The sequence below is a fragment of the Cydia fagiglandana genome, chromosome 1 (assembly GCF_963556715.1).
Source record: "Cydia fagiglandana chromosome 1, ilCydFagi1.1, whole genome shotgun sequence".
Lineage (NCBI taxonomy): Eukaryota > Metazoa > Arthropoda > Insecta > Lepidoptera > Tortricidae > Cydia > Cydia fagiglandana.
The window spans coordinates 3,966,201-3,986,251 of NC_085932.1; the positions used below are offsets into that span (position 1 = coordinate 3,966,201).

The 20,051-nt window shown below is 39.4% G+C and overlaps 1 protein-coding gene across 2 annotated transcripts; it reads left to right on the forward strand.

Annotated features, from left to right (window-relative positions):
* Positions 1–520: 520 nt before the first annotated feature.
* Positions 521–19,846, forward strand: LOC134677901 (E3 ubiquitin-protein ligase RNF8-like). 2 transcript variants are annotated; one of them, XM_063536380.1, is made up of 12 exons: positions 521–748; positions 865–1,455; positions 2,356–2,607; positions 3,204–3,401; positions 4,428–4,505; positions 4,914–5,027; positions 5,646–5,887; positions 6,531–6,646; positions 8,013–8,058; positions 8,826–8,948; positions 10,190–10,494; positions 17,782–19,846. In XM_063536380.1, exons 1-12 carry the CDS (start codon positions 659–661, stop codon positions 17,922–17,924), a joined length of 2,298 nt encoding a protein of 765 aa, XP_063392450.1. In that variant the 5' UTR covers positions 521–658; the 3' UTR covers positions 17,925–19,846. The 2 variants fall into 2 exon arrangements, with proteins under 2 accessions (XP_063392450.1, XP_063392515.1); XM_063536445.1 differs by lacking the exon at positions 8,013–8,058.
* Positions 19,847–20,051: the final 205 nt, after the last annotated feature.

Here is a 20,051-nt window from a genome sequence, read left to right on the forward strand (position 1 = left end):
TGCTAGAAGTGCCGGATTTGGAACCACAAGCTTACTTCTGCGAAGTTCTTTCTAATGCTAAAAAAAACGGACTATAGTCTTGGGACGCCCTGTATATGCTCCACACTCGTGCGCGAATCGCGGCTTCGCTTAGCACGTCTATAGGATCCTACCATCTATGTCATAATTTCAAAGGCATATCCAGACTAGTAAATATTTCACCAATCTGATTAAATTGCCCGATCGAATCAGGACGTGCGGACGCAAGTTGCGCCAATTTGGCTCGCCGAATTTAACCGCTGATAATGACCGATATTACCGATAAAATGAGGTGCGGAGGCAGGAATACCAATTCGTGACGCCACTATTTTCGTTCTGGGGCATTTTTTCAATCGGTCGATTTGATCATCCCGTCTGGATACCGCTTAAGTTGACAATATTCCTTTTTTTTTGTTGACAAATTTTAATGATCAATGGCGGCGAAATTGTGACATCTGTAGAAAACGTAGAACGCTTCAATTTTAATTACAGGTAACCCTATTTTGACACATTGTTTGACTTTGTTTTTCGAATCAATGCTTTATACTGGATTTTCGTAATTTGTTATTTAAAAATAACTCAATAATTGTATGTATCGATGCAAATGTACTTATTGTACTATTTTTTATGAATCTTCGAAATGGAAGATCAGTTTCCGATACTGTGTTCCTCAAAACCTTTAAAGCCAGAATTTGTAAAATTCCAAAGAATCGCAATTACCTCTGAAGATGTAAGTACACGAAAACATATAATAATACTCATGCTATCATTGATAAGTTGTTATTAGCTTGTGGAATTACATGTGTGATCATTATAGTAAGTTATTCTAACTTCTAAAACTTTCAGTTCAAACTTGGTCGTGGTCTTCAAAACTCAGTCGTTATACCGTTCGTTTGTCTGTCTAGAGATCATTGTGTATTTAAGAAAATAGACGATAACTGGATATTAGAAGATTGCAGTTCCTTTGGCATTGAAGTAAATGGAAACAAACTAGGCAAAGGCCAAAAGCGCAAACTAAACAATCAGGATGTAATAAAGCTAGAATCTTCCAATGAATTTGTGTACAAATTCGTGAGTACAAGTGAACAGTCGACGCCATGTAAGAGAAGAAAACTAGAGGTGGATGAGAACCATGATTTTATTGATAATGTCAAAAAGAAATTTGAGGAATCGCAGAGTTGTGAAATACAGCATATTGAGGAGAAAATCCAGAATGCGAAACACATGCAGACAACTAGTAAGAGATTAAAAGAGCAGTTACAGTTAGATTTGAGTAGAAAAGAGCAGCAACTGCATGATGATTATGCGGCTCAGATAAAGAAATTGAAAGGACAGCATGATGAGGTGGAGCAGCAGAAGGCGCTGCTCATTGAGGAGAGGGACCTACAGTTGGCGGCCGTTAAAGTGGAAATGGAGGGGAAAATAGCATCCCTAATGGTAAGCATTCTTTTGCAAACTATACAGAATAGATTACTGTACATCCCGTAAGTTTGTCTATCTGACCTGACTGGAGTTTTCCTCTCATCTACTCTATGGTTAGCTGGAAGAGATCCCTTATAGGGATAAGTTGGCCTTTATACTTTCATTACTGTAATTAATTTTTGTAAACCTGTGTTGTGTACAACAAGTGATTAGTTACTGTTACTACTACTACAGAATAGATTACAAGATTATTGTAGTAGCAGTTAAAAAGTGTGCAACTGTGCACTGTGCATCTGTGTGTGTGTAATTGTAACTACAAACAGAATTAAAGCATTCCAGCAAAAAGCATCTATGTTTGAGATATTAAGCTTTCTGACATAACACAGGGTTCAGGTTGCCTTTTCTCTGACATGGAAATCAGCAGAGATGCGTGGGAATAAACTAAAAGTTGTTATGTTGGATTACAACCAATGCTGATTGATTTCTGCATGTTTCCTCTCATCTCTGCCTCAATGGAAAGGCAGCCTTAGGGGCTATTCATAAATTACGTCATTTCAAATTAGGGGGGGGGGTCTGGACATCGGATGACGGTAGCATAAAGTAGGAGGAAATGGGGTCATTTGAAGCATGATTTTTGGATGATTATGGGGGGGGGGGGGCGTAATTTACGGACAGCCCCTTAATGTTATTGACATTTTAGAGTTAGGATATGAAAGAGTCATCCAGACCTTTCAATTTGAAAGCCTCCTGATACCTTGAAAAATCAAAACATCTGTACCTCCATTTCTATCCCTCTCTTCTCTCTTATTAAAAGAGTAATAGAGATGGAAATACGCAACCTTCTGAGTTTCTATATTCTGACGTGTTTGTTTAATTTATAGTTAAAAAAATGTACTCATATTATTAAAATTCCAGGAGCAAATATCCAAGCATAATGAAACCGAGTCAGAACTGATTCAAGAAAATAATGCTCTCAAAGATAAATTATTGAAAGAGAGGGACGAGTTCCTATCCGAGCTGAACCGAGAGAGTTCCTCCAAGCAAGAGATGCTGGATAAGTTAGAAGCCAGGATACGGGAGCAGGAAGAAGTGCGGCTGAAAGAAAAGAAGGAGTTGGAGGAGACGTTGCGGAGAGAGACTGAACAACTTAGACTTGCTAAAGAAAAGGTTTTTTTGTTTATTTCCATAACACGACGACGACCGATCTGGCCTAGTGGGTCACTGACCCTGCCTATGAAGCCGATGGTCCCGGGTTCGAATCCTGGTAAGGGCATTTATTTGTATGATGATACAGATATTTGTTCCTGAGTCATGGTTATTTACTATGTATTTAAGTATTTATATATTATATATATCGTTGTCTGAGTGCCCACAACACAAGCCTTCTTGGGCTTACCGTGGGGCTTAGTCAATTTGTGTAGAAATGTCCTATAATATTTATTTTTATTTTATTTATTTATAACACAAAAATGTACAAACCAATCACTAGTGTTAACTAAGACTCAAGTCCTTTGCTTTAAGTCCCCACTTGCTCTTATAAGTAAACCAAAATGTGTGAGTTATATTCAACTTGTTAGAGACTGAGTCTCTTCTAGAAACTGAGTCCTTATCAGAGAACTTGATTTTTTATTTCAAAAATTTTTAAATGCATTCACTTCATATATAATTAATTCATGGCTTATTATTAGGTACACAGATCATACAATATTATCATAGCTGTTCATGTAGTTACCACTAGCATATGTCTTTTTCTATTTCTACAGGAACTAAAAGAATTAGAAGAACAAAAACTAATCAGAGAAAAAGAGTTACAAGAAGAATTAAATAATATAAAGAATAATCTCGCAAAACAGATAGAGTTACATGAAAATGAGAAGCGGAAAGCGGAACAACTCCTCATACAGCAGAAGGAGCAGCTCCAGAAACTCAGTGATGAGGAGAAATCAAAGATTAAACAACTAGTAAGTGTTCTCTGGCAATATTTATTTATTTATTTATTTATATAGCCCTTTATTCTGAACATGATTGTTGGTTTTTAGTTTTGAATGTTTATATGAAGTCTCTTGGTTCAGTGTGCCTGTCGGCAAAGGCCTCCTCCTTCCAGTATTTCCTCTCTCTTGCCACTCTTGTCCAGAGTGGTCCCACTGTGAGTATAATTTCGTCTTCCCATCGTGTTAATTGAGGGCCTTGCGATCTTGATCCATCTGTAGGGTGCCACATGAGAATTCTTTGGCTCCACTTCTCTGTTTTGCATCTTATAGTGTGGCCTGCCCACCTCCATTTTTGCATGTCTATGTGGGTGAGGATGTCTGTCACTTTTGTTCTGGTTCTTATGTCAGAGCTGCGGTTTCTATCCTGTAATTTTACACCGAGCATGCTCCTCTCCATAGCTCTCTGGCACTTTGCAAGTTTATCTCGTTGTTTTTTAGTAAGAGACCAAGTTTCGCAGCCATAGGTTAGACATGGAAGCACACATGTGTTAAAAGTTTTGCTTTTTATCCGTATACCAAGGTTGCTTTTCATGATTTCTTTGAGTGACCAATATTTGCTCCAGCCGGATGCTATTCTTTTTTCAATTTCTTTATCCATTTGGTTCTTGAATGATATTATTTGACCTAGATATACATATTCTTCAACATAGTCCAGACTGAATCCATTAACTGCAATTTCTTGTCTCCTAGAATTTGTCATCAATTTAGTCTTGTCTGAGTTAAGCTCCAGTCCCACTGCCTCACTCTGTTTTGCTAGATCTAATAGCATGCATTCTAGTTCTTTTCTGGCAATATTAACACTACTATAAATGCAAAAGGGATTCTTTCTGATTGTTACCTTTTCACCTCTTCACTTTTCACTATTATTTTGATAAAATTTGTCAGACAGAAATCCACCCCCTGAAGTTTATGTCCCAGCTGCAAAAATTTGAGGCTTTTGGGGTCATCTGTTTTTGTAAATTATTAATATTACGAGTGTTTACAATATTCTTTTAGATAGAGGAGCGTGCGGAAATCGAAAAGAAACTTGCTGTGGCTGAAGCCGATGCCGGCAAGTCCATACAGACATTAGAGGTAATGTCAATTAATCATTCATTTAAATACCAATATCAAATGGTTATCTGAATTATCTGATGAAAAATTTGTGGAACTGGAAACTTAGTTCACTTATTATTATTGGCATAACCCAAAAGGTGTGCCATCCATCATTAATAGTCTTCTAAGTATAAAGATTTTAGCTACCTACTTTCAAACTTAATAATGGGTAATAAGTTATACCATACCCCTGCCATACCACATATTATTAATAAGTAAGGAAACTGATGTATGGAGTGAATACTCTAGTCATCATTTCTCTATGACTATGGTATTAGCCTCATTTATATGTATGGATACTATGGATAGCTACAGGAGATGGTTAATCAAATTTGCATACAATTATCTCTCTTACCCTTGTAAAAACATTGAAAATATGATTGACAGGAACATGTAAAGAAACGTGAGATAGAACTATCAGCGTTAGCGGCCGACCGGATCCAGCAGCAAGCAGAGCAGTCCAGCGAGGTCATCAGCTCCCTGCAGGCGCAGCTGGAGAAGGTTAGAGCGGGACAGCAGTGTGGGAGGGAGATAGAACTGTTGGCTCAGGCACACAAACTTGCAGACTATCTTCAAGACAGGCTTCTATGGCCGCGTCCTTCGGTTCGAGGTTGCTTTCAAGAACCTTTCTGCCCCAGTGATTGATTTGTGAAATATTACCATTTCTAATTCGATTTTGCTCAAAAAACTCCACGCATATCACTCAAATTAACTATATTTGTCACACTGGCATATCTTATACCTTGCTATATAGGAGTTTTTGGGGGCGAAAAATCGATCTAGCTCGGTGTTATCTCTGGGAAAACGCTCATGCTTGAGTTTTTATATGTTTTCCGAGCAAATCTCGGTCTCCCAGATTTAGTAAATAATATAAGCTCTTTCAAATCCATGATCAACATAATCTATTGTTCATTTCCAACAATTGTTCATTTTCAATAGATTATTGTTCATAATCTATTGTTCTTATAACCCGGCAACCTTCAAATCAAGAGTGAACAGGCACCTTCTGGGCGAGCTCGCTACATCGTAGGCCACGTCTACGCCTCGGCTAGTCTGTGGCCATGAGTAAGCCCATTCATAAAATAAAAAAAAATCTCATTTATTATTCTAATTCCCCAGGTGCGACACCAGCTACAATCAGTAGAAACCGAAAAGAAGTCCCTCCTCGAGAGCCTAACAGTGACCTGCGTGGGCGAGGGCTCCAAAAGTGCCGACGTGGAAGACATCATAGAAACAGAGCTGCAGTGCAGCATCTGTTCTGAGCTCTTCATCAACGCCATGACCCTGGGCTGCTCGCACAGCTTCTGCAAGTACTGCATCGACAAGTGGAAGAAGAACAAACGAGAATGCCCCATATGCAGGTATGTTCATAATCTTGAGATTGATTTAAGTTGACTTTTAGAGGAACTTAGTTGGGTGAGTAAAAGACTCCGTTGACTGGTAATCTTAGACTGATTTATTCAAACATACCTAAGTGTTTTATACATCTTGTTATCTTTACGACACACACAATATCTCAACTGAATCAGCGCGTGCTCAAATCCATACAAAGTTATCGACACGCGCTGATAACATTTTGCTGACCGCCATACAACTCAATATACCATAGTTACAGTATAGCATGATTTTGGGGTTCTTCAACAATGCCATGACCCAGGACACAGCTTGATGAATTAATCACAATTCCAACGTTCTGCATTACTGTAAATGTTTAGGGTTATATATTATTACGGCTCGCCCACGACTTTGCGCGACTGGCGACGGAGGCAATTATGGAGGGGATGGGAACGAAAGGTCCGATCGCTGTGTCTCGCTCCAACCTATGGTTGCCGCCGCCGCTGCCGTCGCCGGTCGTGTAAAGTCGTGGCCGAGCCGTTGTAGTGATTTCGTTTTGCTGCTTTTACTTCTGCTTAACTATTCAGGGAAGTTTTGACGCCTCTTAGGAGTATTTGTAGCTATTGATGGTCAAATGGTCCATATACAGTAATTTCGTATTTTCTACAGGACAGTCATAACATCTGAGTGCAAGAGCATAGTACTGGACTCGCTAATCGAGCGAATGATGCAAACATCGGAGGAGACCAAACAGAAACGCCAAGAGATCCTCAACGCGAGAGCAGGTACGTCCTTACCTTTAACCTTTTAACCGCCAGCAATTTTTGATCGAGCGTGCTCGTGTCGCCACCGACATTAATTGTACCACGCAGAGTAAGGTTGGCATAGTTACGGGAGTTATAAATGTGCTGTAAAAACCAAATCAGATCTTTGTCTTATTTATCAGACTGTGGCGAAATGAGCTGGATATGACTGTAATGTCTTATAAATCAGACTCTGGCGGTTAAAGGGTTAATTATTTACAGCGCTATCGCAGGCCGACCTCACAACTGGAACCTCACCTTAATAATAATTTTACTAGGTACAGAAGGTTCACTCTCTAACAAAAGGCATTTATTACGAGAGATACAAGCGCGAGCAGGCATCGGTTCCATAGAGGTGCGTGGCAATTACTACACCTAGGCACCAAAACTGGTGTGGCCGCATGTACATGGGTGGCACTCCTGTTCAAACAGCAACACTCTTTAAACTGTCCATCGGTGGACCTTATGCCTTTTATAATAAGGTCCACCAATGGACAGTTAACAGTGAGGGCGATGGTACTTTCAAGAGTCCATGGGTATATACCCAGACCTTCAGACGGGTAGTACACATTTCGCCGCCCGCGTATTATAAGAAAATGTGCGTTTCATTCTACTAATTTGTCAGTAAATAAATGTTTACCGGAGTTCGATCCTTGCCTAAATTTCCCTGCTACTTTTTTTAATTTCCGCCTCTTTCTACTGAAAAATTGCTTTGTCAGACAAAAAATAGAAATTTTTCGTTTTGGACCGAACAATGCAGCTTCATATGTACAACGTTTAGTTATTTATATTAAACCCAATTCATTGTGTTACTAACATCACTAACATGGGTACGGTAGCGTTAGGTACGATTGAATCTTATTGTAGGTATCTAAGGGACGTTGAATGTTAGTTCATAAACTGACCTGTGTTAGTTTAGACCTGCTCTTAACTTTACTAATAACTGCGCATCTCCGTAAATAAGTTATTTGTTTTACAAGCGGGCAAAGTTGTTGTTTCACCCCGAGTGCTAATTAATATACCCGAACAAGCGATATATTCGAAAATTGAACGGGCGGGTGGTTCGAAAACTGGAATCATGAACGTTGCGAGTCGTGCTTGATATTTATTTATCAGTTGCTCCCCGAAGGGAAACATCGTGAGGAACCGAAAATCCTACTAGGTTTTAGTTTCCCCTTTATACAGACTTTGGGTTGAAGGATAGGTCAGATGGCAGTCGCATTCGTAAAATGCCTGGGCGAATTTTTTAGATAAAGTAAAGGCAAAAGCGCTCCCCAAGTATCCTAGGATTTGAGAATAGGTAGAGTAGTACGTATACCGGGTACTTATGAAGCTGTATTGTTCGCAGAGCTGGCGGCTAAGGAGGCGACCACTTCCTACGCCGGGACCACTCGGTATGCTTACTTAACTTTGCTGCATGCACCCGTCCGTCTATTATATGTGTCGTTTAATGTAAAACTGATGAAAAAGTCAAACAGCAACAAGCAAATCGTTGAAAAATATATATTTCGAAAAATTTAATACGAAGTCGGTTAAAAAGGTGGCCTAGTTAAAAAAGTCACCCGTGGTGTAGACGAATTCATTGAAAGCACATTCACAAAAATCGGCTCTGTATTTATTTAGTTTAGAGGCTACGGACTACACAAACATATCCACGCACATAGACAGGCAGGTACTAGGTATTACCTGCTTAGATAACATCATTTTCAATTTGCCATAGTCGAGCAAAAAGTGCCTCTGGCGGGTTTAATATATTCGGCGTTATTAGAAATGCGACGTAAGAATGTAGGTAAATAGGTATAAGTAGTTTCTTCCTTCACTGGCTCAGTGTCCCAAAAGGATCTTGGCCTCTGACACAAGAGAACGCCACTCCGCCCTATTCTGCGCCACTTCGCGCCAGTTGGGTACTCAGAGGGCGGACAGGGGGCCGATTTTTGAATTTCGATCGCTCGATTTCGTCACTCGAAAATCGGTGGAAAACGGCTAATGCTAATTTTTGAAATACGAGCGATGGAAATTTGGAATCTATTGATATTGACCACTTAATTTCAATTCTATTAGTAGAATTTAAATTCCTAGTAGTGGATATATATAGTAGAGTAATCTAACAACAATCGTCCCAGTTGCTATATTCGGATAACAGATGTCCTTTCTTTTTTAGCGGAGGTAATTCAGATGACGACTCCTCAACCGCCAGCGAGAGCGACAACGACGGGGAGGGCTCGTGGCCGGAGGAGGACGACTACGAGAACTACGACGACGAATATGACTGGGGCCCCGCCGAGTGAGTAACTAAGCCATATGCGTAGGTTGAAAACTAACGCACGGTACATACCGCGTGTGTTCAATGGCGTAGCTAGGCGTCAACGAGGCGGCCCCTTGACTAAGGCCTTGAGTGACATTCGAGTGCTGGGAACCCGTCTGTTCGTAGTCGCTTTCCTCTACAAAGCGTGGGAAGAATCGGCTACGAGTGTAGCGACCAGTGGCGTAGCTAGGCGTGGGCCGTCGGTTAGGTTCGGCCCTACGGGCACATTGAAAGAAAAGGGCCTCGTAGATACGACTTCGCCCACGGCTAGATTAGTTCACGCTATGCCACTGGTCGCTATCGCTACACTCGATCGGTCGTAGCCGGCGATAACGTTGGCAGTGAATGCGTTAAGGGGGCCCCTCGGGGGTCCCTTTTTATTACCAAATGAATACACATTGAAAAAGGGCTTCACAGATGCGACTTCGCCCACCGATCGATTAGTTCACGCTACGCCACTGCGTGTATCAATTAAACATGAAATTGTCCCTACTTGATAGATTCAAATTTATTATCTATGTTCTGGGAAAAGTGTGCAATAAAGAGTCGTATTATATTGTATAGAATTTTATTATTGTTAGTTTTAAATTTCGTGGGGTGGAAATCATATACTGTAATATATTACCTATGTTTAGGGTATTTGTACAATACTGTACCTATCTACATTTGGATATAAATGATATAATAAATCAGTGTTGAACTAGCTCACGTGTTTTACTATAATACCTTTTGATGTAGCTTGCTCTCTCGTTAAGTCTTTGTCATTTTTAGGTTATGAAATAACGAAAAGGTTGAAAATATCAGCCGTCTAGGTTTCGTGTGATGGGGCTTAGATAGCTGACTTATCCGTGTCTAATTAGCCTACTTCTTAATCTTACCTATTTTAACAAGTTGTTGTTGTTTAGTTTCCTCTGTCCCGTTGTTTATAATCAAATCTTGCAAGCTAAATTAGATCCACTGCTCATTCGATTGAGCAGGAACTTGAATTTCACATGTTTAAGTTGGGTGACGATACTATACTGTGGTACCATTAAGCTGATCTGATGATGAAGACCGGAGGTGGCCAGACTGCGATGAAACAAGGCAAGCTCATTGTGTTTGGGTTTGTTAGAATTGTCTCGATGAGTATTAGTTGACTGTTCAAAGAGAAGTGCAGTCAGCGATAAAAGCTAGTATCAAAAATGATATTTTTTTACCAAAAATTTATTTTATGACAACAGCGACTACGAACACCCCCTCGACGTATTCTTCGGGCGCGGCGGGCGCTTCTTCCGCGACTACCGCGGCCACTACTCGTCCAGCTCCGATTCCGACAGTGGATCTGACTTGGATCCCGACGCCGCCGCCGCCGACGCGGGAGCTGCGCGCGGTGCGGCTGCCGGCGACGGTGCCGCGGGGGGGGATGGTGCTGCGGGGGGTGGCGGTGGCGCCGCCGCCGCCGGCGGTGCCGCTGGAGGCGGCGCTGCGGGCGTACTTCCAGCGCCCGCAGGGGGCGCCGGTGCCGCAGGTGGTCCACGTGGTCAGGGTGAGTTTTAATTTAAAAAAATAATTTTATTTCTTTATTTCAAAAAATATACTTATGTCTAGGTATGCAAAAGTATCGCCAAACTGTAGACAGACTACTACTACTACGAGAAACTGTTTACTTTGTTCCTTGTAAGTATCAATATTCTTTGCTCGAATTTGAGTACTTAATGTTGATCAAGCATATCTTGTCAGTAGAAAAAGGCGGCAAATTTTAAAAAATGTAGGCGCGAAGGGTTTACATCCCATAGAAAATTTTAATATCGCGCCTTTTTCTACTGATAAGATTTGCTTGACCATATTGAGGCATTTTTAACCCGCCCGGCGTGCAGTAAACTACGTTAGTCTACATTTTATGTTCGTAAAGACCTAAAGGATAGAAACAAAAGATCTCCACATTATTGCAGCAAACAAAAATTGTATCTACCCTAGGTTTAATTAGGTATATCGTGTTATTATATTTTTGAAGTAAGCACGTTAAGTATGTATGAGGAGTTTTATACAGGGTGGAAAGGCACGACGATCCTTTCCGCAAAAGGGGGATTGTTTAGCCTAAGCTCTATATTTTCCCCATAGAAACTATGTTAATATGGGCAACCGTTTCTAAATTATGCCCTTTTAAACATCCGTGCAAAAAACTACTTTGTTCTAACCCTAACAGGTGACAGGGTCAATGAACTTACTTGTAAACAATCAGTATACGACAGGAAATTATTCTAATTTGTTGGTTAGACCATTCTTAGGTCTGCTTACAACACGGTAAGAATCGTTGCAGGATTTTCGCTTTCTTAGTGGTTCCACTTGTTCAATACTTGAATGAAGTAGTTATGTTATTCCTTAATATTAATAATACTAAACAACAACATTGTTTACAACGACAGTCCAAATGACATTGACAACCACTCAAAAGTACGCAATCGTCTTATAAATATCTCTGGATTCCTTCACTGATAAAAAGGTTTTAGTTTCTTAACACGTTTCACAAAATTATTTTCGAATAATTGGAAACTATCTAAAATAATAAAAAAATACAAGTAGGTTGTGTAACTTGTGTAGGATGCACCAAATGAACTGGCAAAAATGAAATACTAAGAATAAATCAAGAATAAATACTTCTTAAATACCTAACTAACAAACCTTCTTGCGTGGTAGGAAATAGACAAGACGTCTGATGTTTGAAATTAAATTGTCATTGAACTTTACTTATATGAAGTTTGTTTCACTGCGGTGCAGGAAACTTCTTCATATATAACGGAAGTACTATTTATACGGTAATTAAAAGCTTGTTTAAAATCATAACAATACTTCATATATTTTCTATATCGCGTCAAGTGACAAAAGACATGTAAACAACATTGCTAAGCAACTACCAGAAATCACCTAATCATACAAGTAGGTATGCAAAGATTGTAAAGGAGGTCAACATATCATCTTCACATCCACAATACTTTTTTTTCCTTTACAAGTCTTGAAGTCCAATTCTTTTGCTTAACGTTGTTAGCCTTGGTCCAAACAATGGCTTGGTAAACATGTCCGCTAATTGTAGTTCAGATGAGACTTGCTTAAGAACGAAGTCGCCATTCTGTAAGCACTCTCTGATAAAGAAGTGTTTAATTCGTATATGTTTCGTCCTCTTGTGGAACTCGTAAGGCGGATTCTCGGAAAGCTTAATTGTTGATTCATTGTCCACATAAATGGTTGGTTTTTCAATGAATCCAGTCAACTCTTCTAGGAGTTCTTTAAGCCATAACGCTTCTCTCGCAGTTTCCGTTAATGCTACCAGTTCAGATTCTGTTGACGAGATAGCGACGGTCGGTTGCTTCTGGCTTTTCCACATTATGGGACCATTGAATAAGAAAATCATCCCTGATGTTGAGTGGCCCGTAGACGAGTCGCCACCGAAATCAGCGTCACTGAAGCATATCAACTTCTTGTCCCGGCTGGCTGAAAAAACCAATCCTTTATTTACTGTACCTTTGAGGTACCTAAGAATTCGTTTTACTCTCATTACGTCGAGACTAGTTGGTTTTTCCAAGTTCCTTGAGGCAACACTAACTGCATAGCTTATATCTGGCCTTGTAGCGACCATTAGATACGCTAGAGCTCCCACGGCTTGACGGTAAGGAAAAACTATATTGTCATCATCTTCTTCTTCTTCGTCTTTATTAATTTTTACTGCCGGGGTTGGCACTGCTTTGCAGTTATCCATTCCGAATTTACGGAGTATTTTCTCTGTATATTTACTCTGGTTTAGCGTGATATTACCTTCTTTGGTTTTGTTAATCTCCAGCCCCAGAAAGTAAGACGCCGGTTTAGTAGTTATTTTAAATCTATTTCTTAACTCCTCAATGAATTTTCTTCCAGATGCTTCATTGGCTGAAGCCACTAAACCGTCATCTACGTAAAGTGCAATCAACACTTTATCACGCATGTACAGGCAGGGATCTTTCTTGCTCTGGGTAAAACCTGAGTTTATGAGGTATTCCGATATGCAAGCGTTCCAGCATAGTGGAGCCTGTTTTAGTCCGTACAAGCTTCTTTTAAGTTTGCAGACTTTATTTGTACCATCAGTGAATCCTTCTGGTTGCTTCATAAATATATCTTCTTTGACATCACCATTCAGGAATGCAGTTGATACATCAAACTGTTGAAGAACCAGGTTTTCTTGAGCTGCCATCCCTAAAACAGCTCTTATGGTACTGAGGCGAGCGACTGGACTAAAGGTCTTTTGGTAATCTATGCCTGGTTTCTGCAAAAAACCTTTTACCACCAGCCTGGCCTTGTAACGTTCAATAGTGCCGTCTGGATTGTTTTTAATTTTGTAGACCCATTTGCACGAAAGTGGTTTGCGATTTTTGGGCGGATCGACGAGTTCCCAAGTTCGCATTTCATCCAGCGATTGCATTTCACTTTGCATGGCCTCTAACCATTTCGCTTTATCTTTGCTGATCATAGCATATTTAAATGTTTGAGGTTCTGTTTCGTTATCGATATTCATAGCTGCCAAAACATAATCCTCTAATACTCTTGGTGTTTCTATGCGCGATCTATCACGAAGATTGTATGTCCTTCGTGCTTCTACTTCCTCTGGTGCATGGACTGATGCATCGACATCCACAACAAGTTCTGGTTCTGCCTCATGATAGTCATGATTTACTATATTATCATCTGCCTCGTTGTCAAATCCATTTACATTTTCTCCGTTCTCTTCGATCTCAACGGTATCGTAAAATGGTTCATTTTCATTCAGGTCATCATGATTTTCTATAGGATCACTATTGACATCATTTTCGAAGTCATAGAATAACTCGTGTTTGTTTTGTCCATGTAAAGGTGAGAGGTTAGGAGAATCTTGTCCATTTTCGTAGAACTTCTTGTTCAGAATACGAACATCTTTGGATATCATTGTTCTCTTCTTTGACGGAACATAGATCCTGAACGCTTTAGAAACTTCAGAATAGCCTGCGAACATTCCAGGTAATGCCTTAGAAGAAAATTTGCTGTCACGTTTCCCTTTCTTAAGGACAAAAGCTTTAGCACCAAAGATATATAGATGGTGTACGCAGGGTTTCCTTCCTACCCATCTTTCAAATGGTGTTTGGTTATCGATACTTTGATTTATGCTCCGGTTAGACAAATAATTTGCTGTATATACTGCCTCTGCCCATAGACACATGGGGGCTTTAGATTCCAACATCATACATCTTGCTTTTTCGAGTAGTGTTCTATTTTTTCTTTCAGCAATTCCATTCTGGTGAGCAGTATATGGAGCGGATAACCTTCTTGCTATACCGTGTTTCTTCAAAAATGAGTCGAATTTTTGGTTCCGGTATTCAGTACCATTATCGCTCTGTAGGCATTTTATTTTGTTTTCTGTGTAGTTCTCGACTTCTGCTTTATATTCTTCAAATTTCTGCAGCACTTCGCTTTTATTTTTAATGAAATATACTCGGCAATATCTACTATAGTCATCGATGAAGGTTACAATGTATTTATTGCCGTTCAGCGAAGGTTGTTTGAATGGACCGCAAACGTCACTATGGACGATTTCAAGACGTTGAGTCGTACGTGACATTTTCTTGTCACTTGGTTTGCTGGGAGTTCTGGTAAGTTTTCCTTGTACGCATATTTCACATTCACCCAAAGAGCTATTACTGTCAAAATTTAATCCAATCAGGCTTTCATTATTTAAGGCTAGCTTCAGGTCTTTTTCATTCATGTGTCCCATTTTGCAGTGCCATTTCATGATATCTGTAGACTCATCTTGTTTTCGATCATTATTATTATCATCAGATTCTGCAGCATTGTTGGCTCTGACAACATCATTGTTTTTAGTTTTCAAATAGTACAGGCCATCATCGTCTCTGATTGCTATCATTTGTACTCTTCGCTTGTGATCTTTAATTATTGCTTTCGTCTTTGTAAATAAGACAGTTAATCCCTTATCAGTCATTTTTCCAACAGATAGGAGGTTAGCGCACAGGCTTGGTACGTATAGTGCATCAGTTAAGGCAATTTTTCCTTCCTTAATTTCAATCAAAGCAGGTCCTGATCCTTTTATCTCTGCAGTTTGGTCTTTTGACGCCAATCGTAATGTTTTTGAAGTATTTTTAATATTGGTAAAGGGCTTGTCCGAATATGTCATGTGTGATGTGCATCCACTGTCTAGAATCCAACTTGTTTTTGCTTTTTCATTAATTAAGTAGCAACTGTAGAGGTTCGTTTCGCTTTTGTTAGCTTTGCAGGAACTGTTCTTAGGTTTTCTATTTTTCTTGCTAGTATTATTTTTATTTTTCGACCAGCATTTTGACGTATCGTGGCCTTTCTTTTTACAGATCTTGCAAAATGCGTAGAATGCTTCTTCAGTGCTGTTGGAATTACTAGTGCTGGGGACATCACGTCGACGAGCTTCACTCTCTTCGATTATTTTAATTTTTAGCTTTTCAGGAGTAGGCAATGAGTCTTGAGACTCTATAGCAGTTCTGAAGTTTTCGTAATCGGAAGAAAGGCTGTACAGCATCATAATTGAAAGTAAGTCACTGTTGATGTCAATATCCATATCTTTTAATTTATCAACTGTGTTCATTATTTTCTTTAGGTGCTCTCGTACGTCATCACCTTCTTCAAGTTTCGCTAGTATTAATTGCTTTAAGAGAGTAGCCTTCCTGGCGGGACCCTTACTAGCATATATGGATTCGAGGGTGGTCCAGACATCTTTTGCAAATTTGCAGTTTTTGACTTGTCTAAGCTCCGATGGTGCTATTAATAGCATTAATTCTGACTTCGCCAGTTCATCTGCGTCGAGTTCGGCTTGTGTAGCGTCTGCTTTAAGAGTTTCCGATACATGCTTCCATAATTTATTTTTAATTAAGTACGCCTTGGCGTGTATGCGCCATGTATCATAATTTTCTTTATCTAGAGCTTCTAAGCCCACTTTAATACGTATAGTTGACATACCCTTTTTCGTATTTCCGTATTTTTCGTGGAGATTTTACATTTCCCTTTTTCACTCTGCTACCATATGAAGTTTGTTTCACTGCGGTGCAGGAAACTTCTTCATATATAACGGAAGTACTATTTATACGGTAATTAAAAGCTTGTTTAAAATCATAACAATACTTCATATATTTTCTATATCGCGTCAAGTGACAAAAGACATGTAAACAACATTGCTAAGCAACTACCAGAAATCACCTAATCATACAAGTAGGTATGCAAAGATTGTAAAGGAGGTCAACATATCATCTTCACAACTTATCTAATGTCATATTCTTCAATTAAAAATGCCGTTGTTAGATGCTCGTGGTTATTTAAATTTGTGGGGCTGTGTAAAAGATATGGTGTACCAAACGGAATGTGAAACTGCGGACGAAATGAGACATTAAAGGCTAATTGCTGCTTTTGACAATCTGCGGAGGAAATGACTAAGAGCATATAGGTACACTATCGCATGGGCAATGTGCGCGGGCTCGGGTGCGGGCTGCGGCGTACATTATAAGACACGGAGGTACATTTGAACACCGTATGTGAAGAGAAGATAGTGTTAAATATTGGCAAAAAGTAACTATCTAAGAAAGTAATAAAATTGTAATATTTTTGCATTCATTTGATTTATTTGTCATTTATGCGTCATTCATACATCAGTGCGATTCTGACAACGATCGGAAAAAAGCGTAAAGTCCCGAGCTTTCCCGACGGAGATCCTTAATCTAGCCGTCATGTGCACATGCTATAGGGTTATCACCACAGTTAAAAAGTAGAAAATTTGGTATTTTTATTTTTTACTCAATTAACGATTCTTACCATTACCAATCTGCTCTGTATCACTTAAACGACCTAATACTTCCGGGAAGGATCGTCGTGCCTTTCCACCCTGTATATGTCGGCGGCCGATCGTAATGTTCTTGTGTAATGTTTTGACGATAGTCACATTAAACCAATACACATTGACACGCCATTTCCTATCTCTATCGCATTAATTACATTGATGGCCCGCCGATGATGGTGGCGGTCAATGCCACTACGCGAGCGGGACAGTAATAACTATGAATATGTGCGTGCAATTAAAATAGGAAAAAATATCGTACAATTCTATAAACTATTGTAGGATATTGGACGCGTTCGGCGAATTTTGCAACGAATAAATTTTCTAAGCCAATTCTACGCGCCTTTTTTTAAAATTTTCCGTGTTATCTACTGACAAGGTCGCCGGAGTATAATAATAGTACATTATTGTCGAGGCTCGGAAGTAGCTACTTGCAGGCTGAGGATTCGTTTTAAACGGACGACCTTGGGAGTCCGTTTAATTGAATCCGAAGCCTGCAAGTAGCCTTCCAGCCGAGTCATATATAGTGCTTTTCTCAAAAATGGTGCAAGAAATATAAATATCATAGAAATATTTTACAAAACCAACGTTCTTACGTATATATTTTCACAGAAAAAAGTCCTTGCCGCCTTTTTATTTTTTTAATGAAAAAATAGAAGTGTATTTTTCTGCCGAAAATACGCCAACCTATTTGAGACAACTAAATAGTCGCGGTACTAATCATCTGTTTGGCTGTTTAATGGGCCTGTGCCTTCATTTAATATGGCCATATCAAATTTTAAAAAGTTTGGAACTCGACAAATAATGGAATTTGTATGCAACATTGCAGTCCCAAAAGCGAGACTGCAATGTTTTTAACTTTTTAATTTTTGAGTGACCATAAACTACGCGCTTCGCGACCTATTTTTTAGACGGCAAAGTCGACCTTGCCGTCCATTTTTGAGAAAATAAATATTGTGACAGATGGCGAACGGGCAGCTGGTGCGAATGGCCGGCGGCGGCGCCGCTACGTCCCGGGGCTCCCGGGCGCCTACTACGGCGGCTACGGGCGCTGCTTCCGCTGCCGCGCCCGCGGCCACTGGGCGCCCGGCTGCCCCGACCGGTAACGCGCCGCACCCACGACCAACACAGAACCACTACTGAGTTACGAACTATAGTTTCTGAAGCTCACGTTTGCGAACGGGCTTTAAGAATTTCATATATGCAGCCTCGGAACTAAATTGGGAACGATGGTTTCTGATAACTCACGTTTGCGAACGAACTGCGGTTTCGAACTTGCGAAGCGTAATTCTTTTTGGCATAATGTTAACGTATGCCGTGCAGATTGCGCCGCTTCTCCGTTTTGTGGTAGTCATTCCCACCGAGTTATTCCCACAAATTCACTCACGTTTCACTGCAGATTTTTTTTTTATATTTCCAGTACAGTTGGTGGTTAACGAGTGGGAGTAACCCTATTTATGTGATACTTCTTAAAACAACATAACAAAGTAGGTGTTAAAACTGTTAAACCTAAATCAAAAAGTGTGCCATAAAATTAGCACTAGCATCACTAGATAGCGTTTCAGAATACTGTATTCTAATGGCTGGGAGGGACGGACTCTGAACTCTGAACCCTCGGGCGGTTGAACTGCCGGTTTTAGTCTACGCCCCTTTGTCACCTAAAATGACAGATAGGGACAAGATATTATCAACAATTTGTTAGATGTGACAAACGTTTATGAATAATGCCATCAGCAAATAAAATGTATTTATAACCTGGGCAAGTCCTTGAATAGTAACTAAAAATGTGACGTTATCTATGAAAAGGGATCTTATTGTCGACGGCGCTTACGCTATTATTAACGATGCTCCGATATAAATACAATGCCGCGCGACGCTGTGCGGCGTAAGCGCTATCGACAATAAGGTCCTTTTTCATAGATAATGCCCCAAATAGAGACTACATGTGAAATGTATTTTCTTGTAAATTTTAACAAACTTGTATGGTGATATGATGTCTTGAAGTTAAAACTATTTGAACATTTTTTTTTTCATTTATTTAGAGAGGTTTAACAATTCAGATAAAAAGTTATGCGATGATGAAAAACAGCAAATTTTTCAATGATTGTTGCCTTCAAAGAATTAAAGTGTTGATAGATTGAAACTGATCACTCTCACTTATTTCGGTGTTTGCGTAGACCTTTTATCTAAACTGTTAAATACGTCCCTAAAACATGTAGATGAGAGAGCGCATCTAAAGTTAATAATGACTGTGATATTATGATTCTAATAACGATTTTCTAATCTGTATGCCAGACCCGTTGGAAATCGTTTTCTTTTGTACTTGTATTTTCAAGATAAACTAAATCTGAACTATACAAGAGTAACGTAAATTCTTTGAGTGGTTGAAAATTATAACTAATCATTATATTATATCGGCACTACTTTGAAAAAAAGTCGTATATAATGTTGTAAGTATGTATGGGATGCATACAGATTTACTGCGTTTTTAACTTTGAGTAGCTGTGTCAAAGTAGTGCCTCTTGAAGGCCTAGGTGAAAATGCTCGATGACACGCGTCACCAGCGATGTTACATGTGAGATGAGTTCATTTCATAGTCATGGAGTCAAGATATGTCAGACGAAATATCGCTCGACTTATGATACACATTGGAGACACACAAATTTCGCTCAATGTTGCCAGACATCTCGAGCGAAGTCCGGCAACGTGGCGCAATTAAACCGACGAGCTGACGTCGCTGACGACATGTGTCAATAATTCATTATAAAGCGGTACTATATATAACCACTAACAATAAATCAAGAGTGAGATGAGACTAAGTGATAATTGTATGATTCTTATCAGTGTCCTCTAAGATTATTATAATGTTGATAAAAATGGTGAATCTTTGATGTTTGAATATTTGTTAATCATTATAAAAATGTGTCATGTCAACATCATCAGATATGTTACAAAAGATAAGACGTTAATTGTTTAATTTAAAGTTATTTTAATAATTCTGATTAAAAGAATAAAGAACTATTTTTAATTTTATTTTTTATTGCATTTCCTAAACCCTTACACCGAAACAAAAAATGTCTATACGCCAACGACATTTTACAGGACTCCTTCAACTCCTTGTACAACCAATCACAGACATCAATAATTAAAACAAGGTGTATCGGGTAATCGGGTCCGAAAAGTTAAGAATGCCGACATGGACAAAAATAATGGAATTACGAATGATTTTCAAA

Excerpts from the sequence above, each read along its gene's own strand:
- LOC134677901 (XM_063536380.1), top strand. The coding sequence starts at position 659 with ATGGAAGATCAGTTTCCGATACTGTGTTCCTCAAAACCTTTAAAGCCA. Across the intron at positions 1,456-2,355 it reads GGAAAATAGCATCCCTAATG|GAGCAAATATCCAAGCATAA; the intron begins GTAAGCATTCTT and ends TTAAAATTCCAG. Across the intron at positions 4,506-4,913 it reads AGTCCATACAGACATTAGAG|GAACATGTAAAGAAACGTGA; the intron begins GTAATGTCAATT and ends TATGATTGACAG.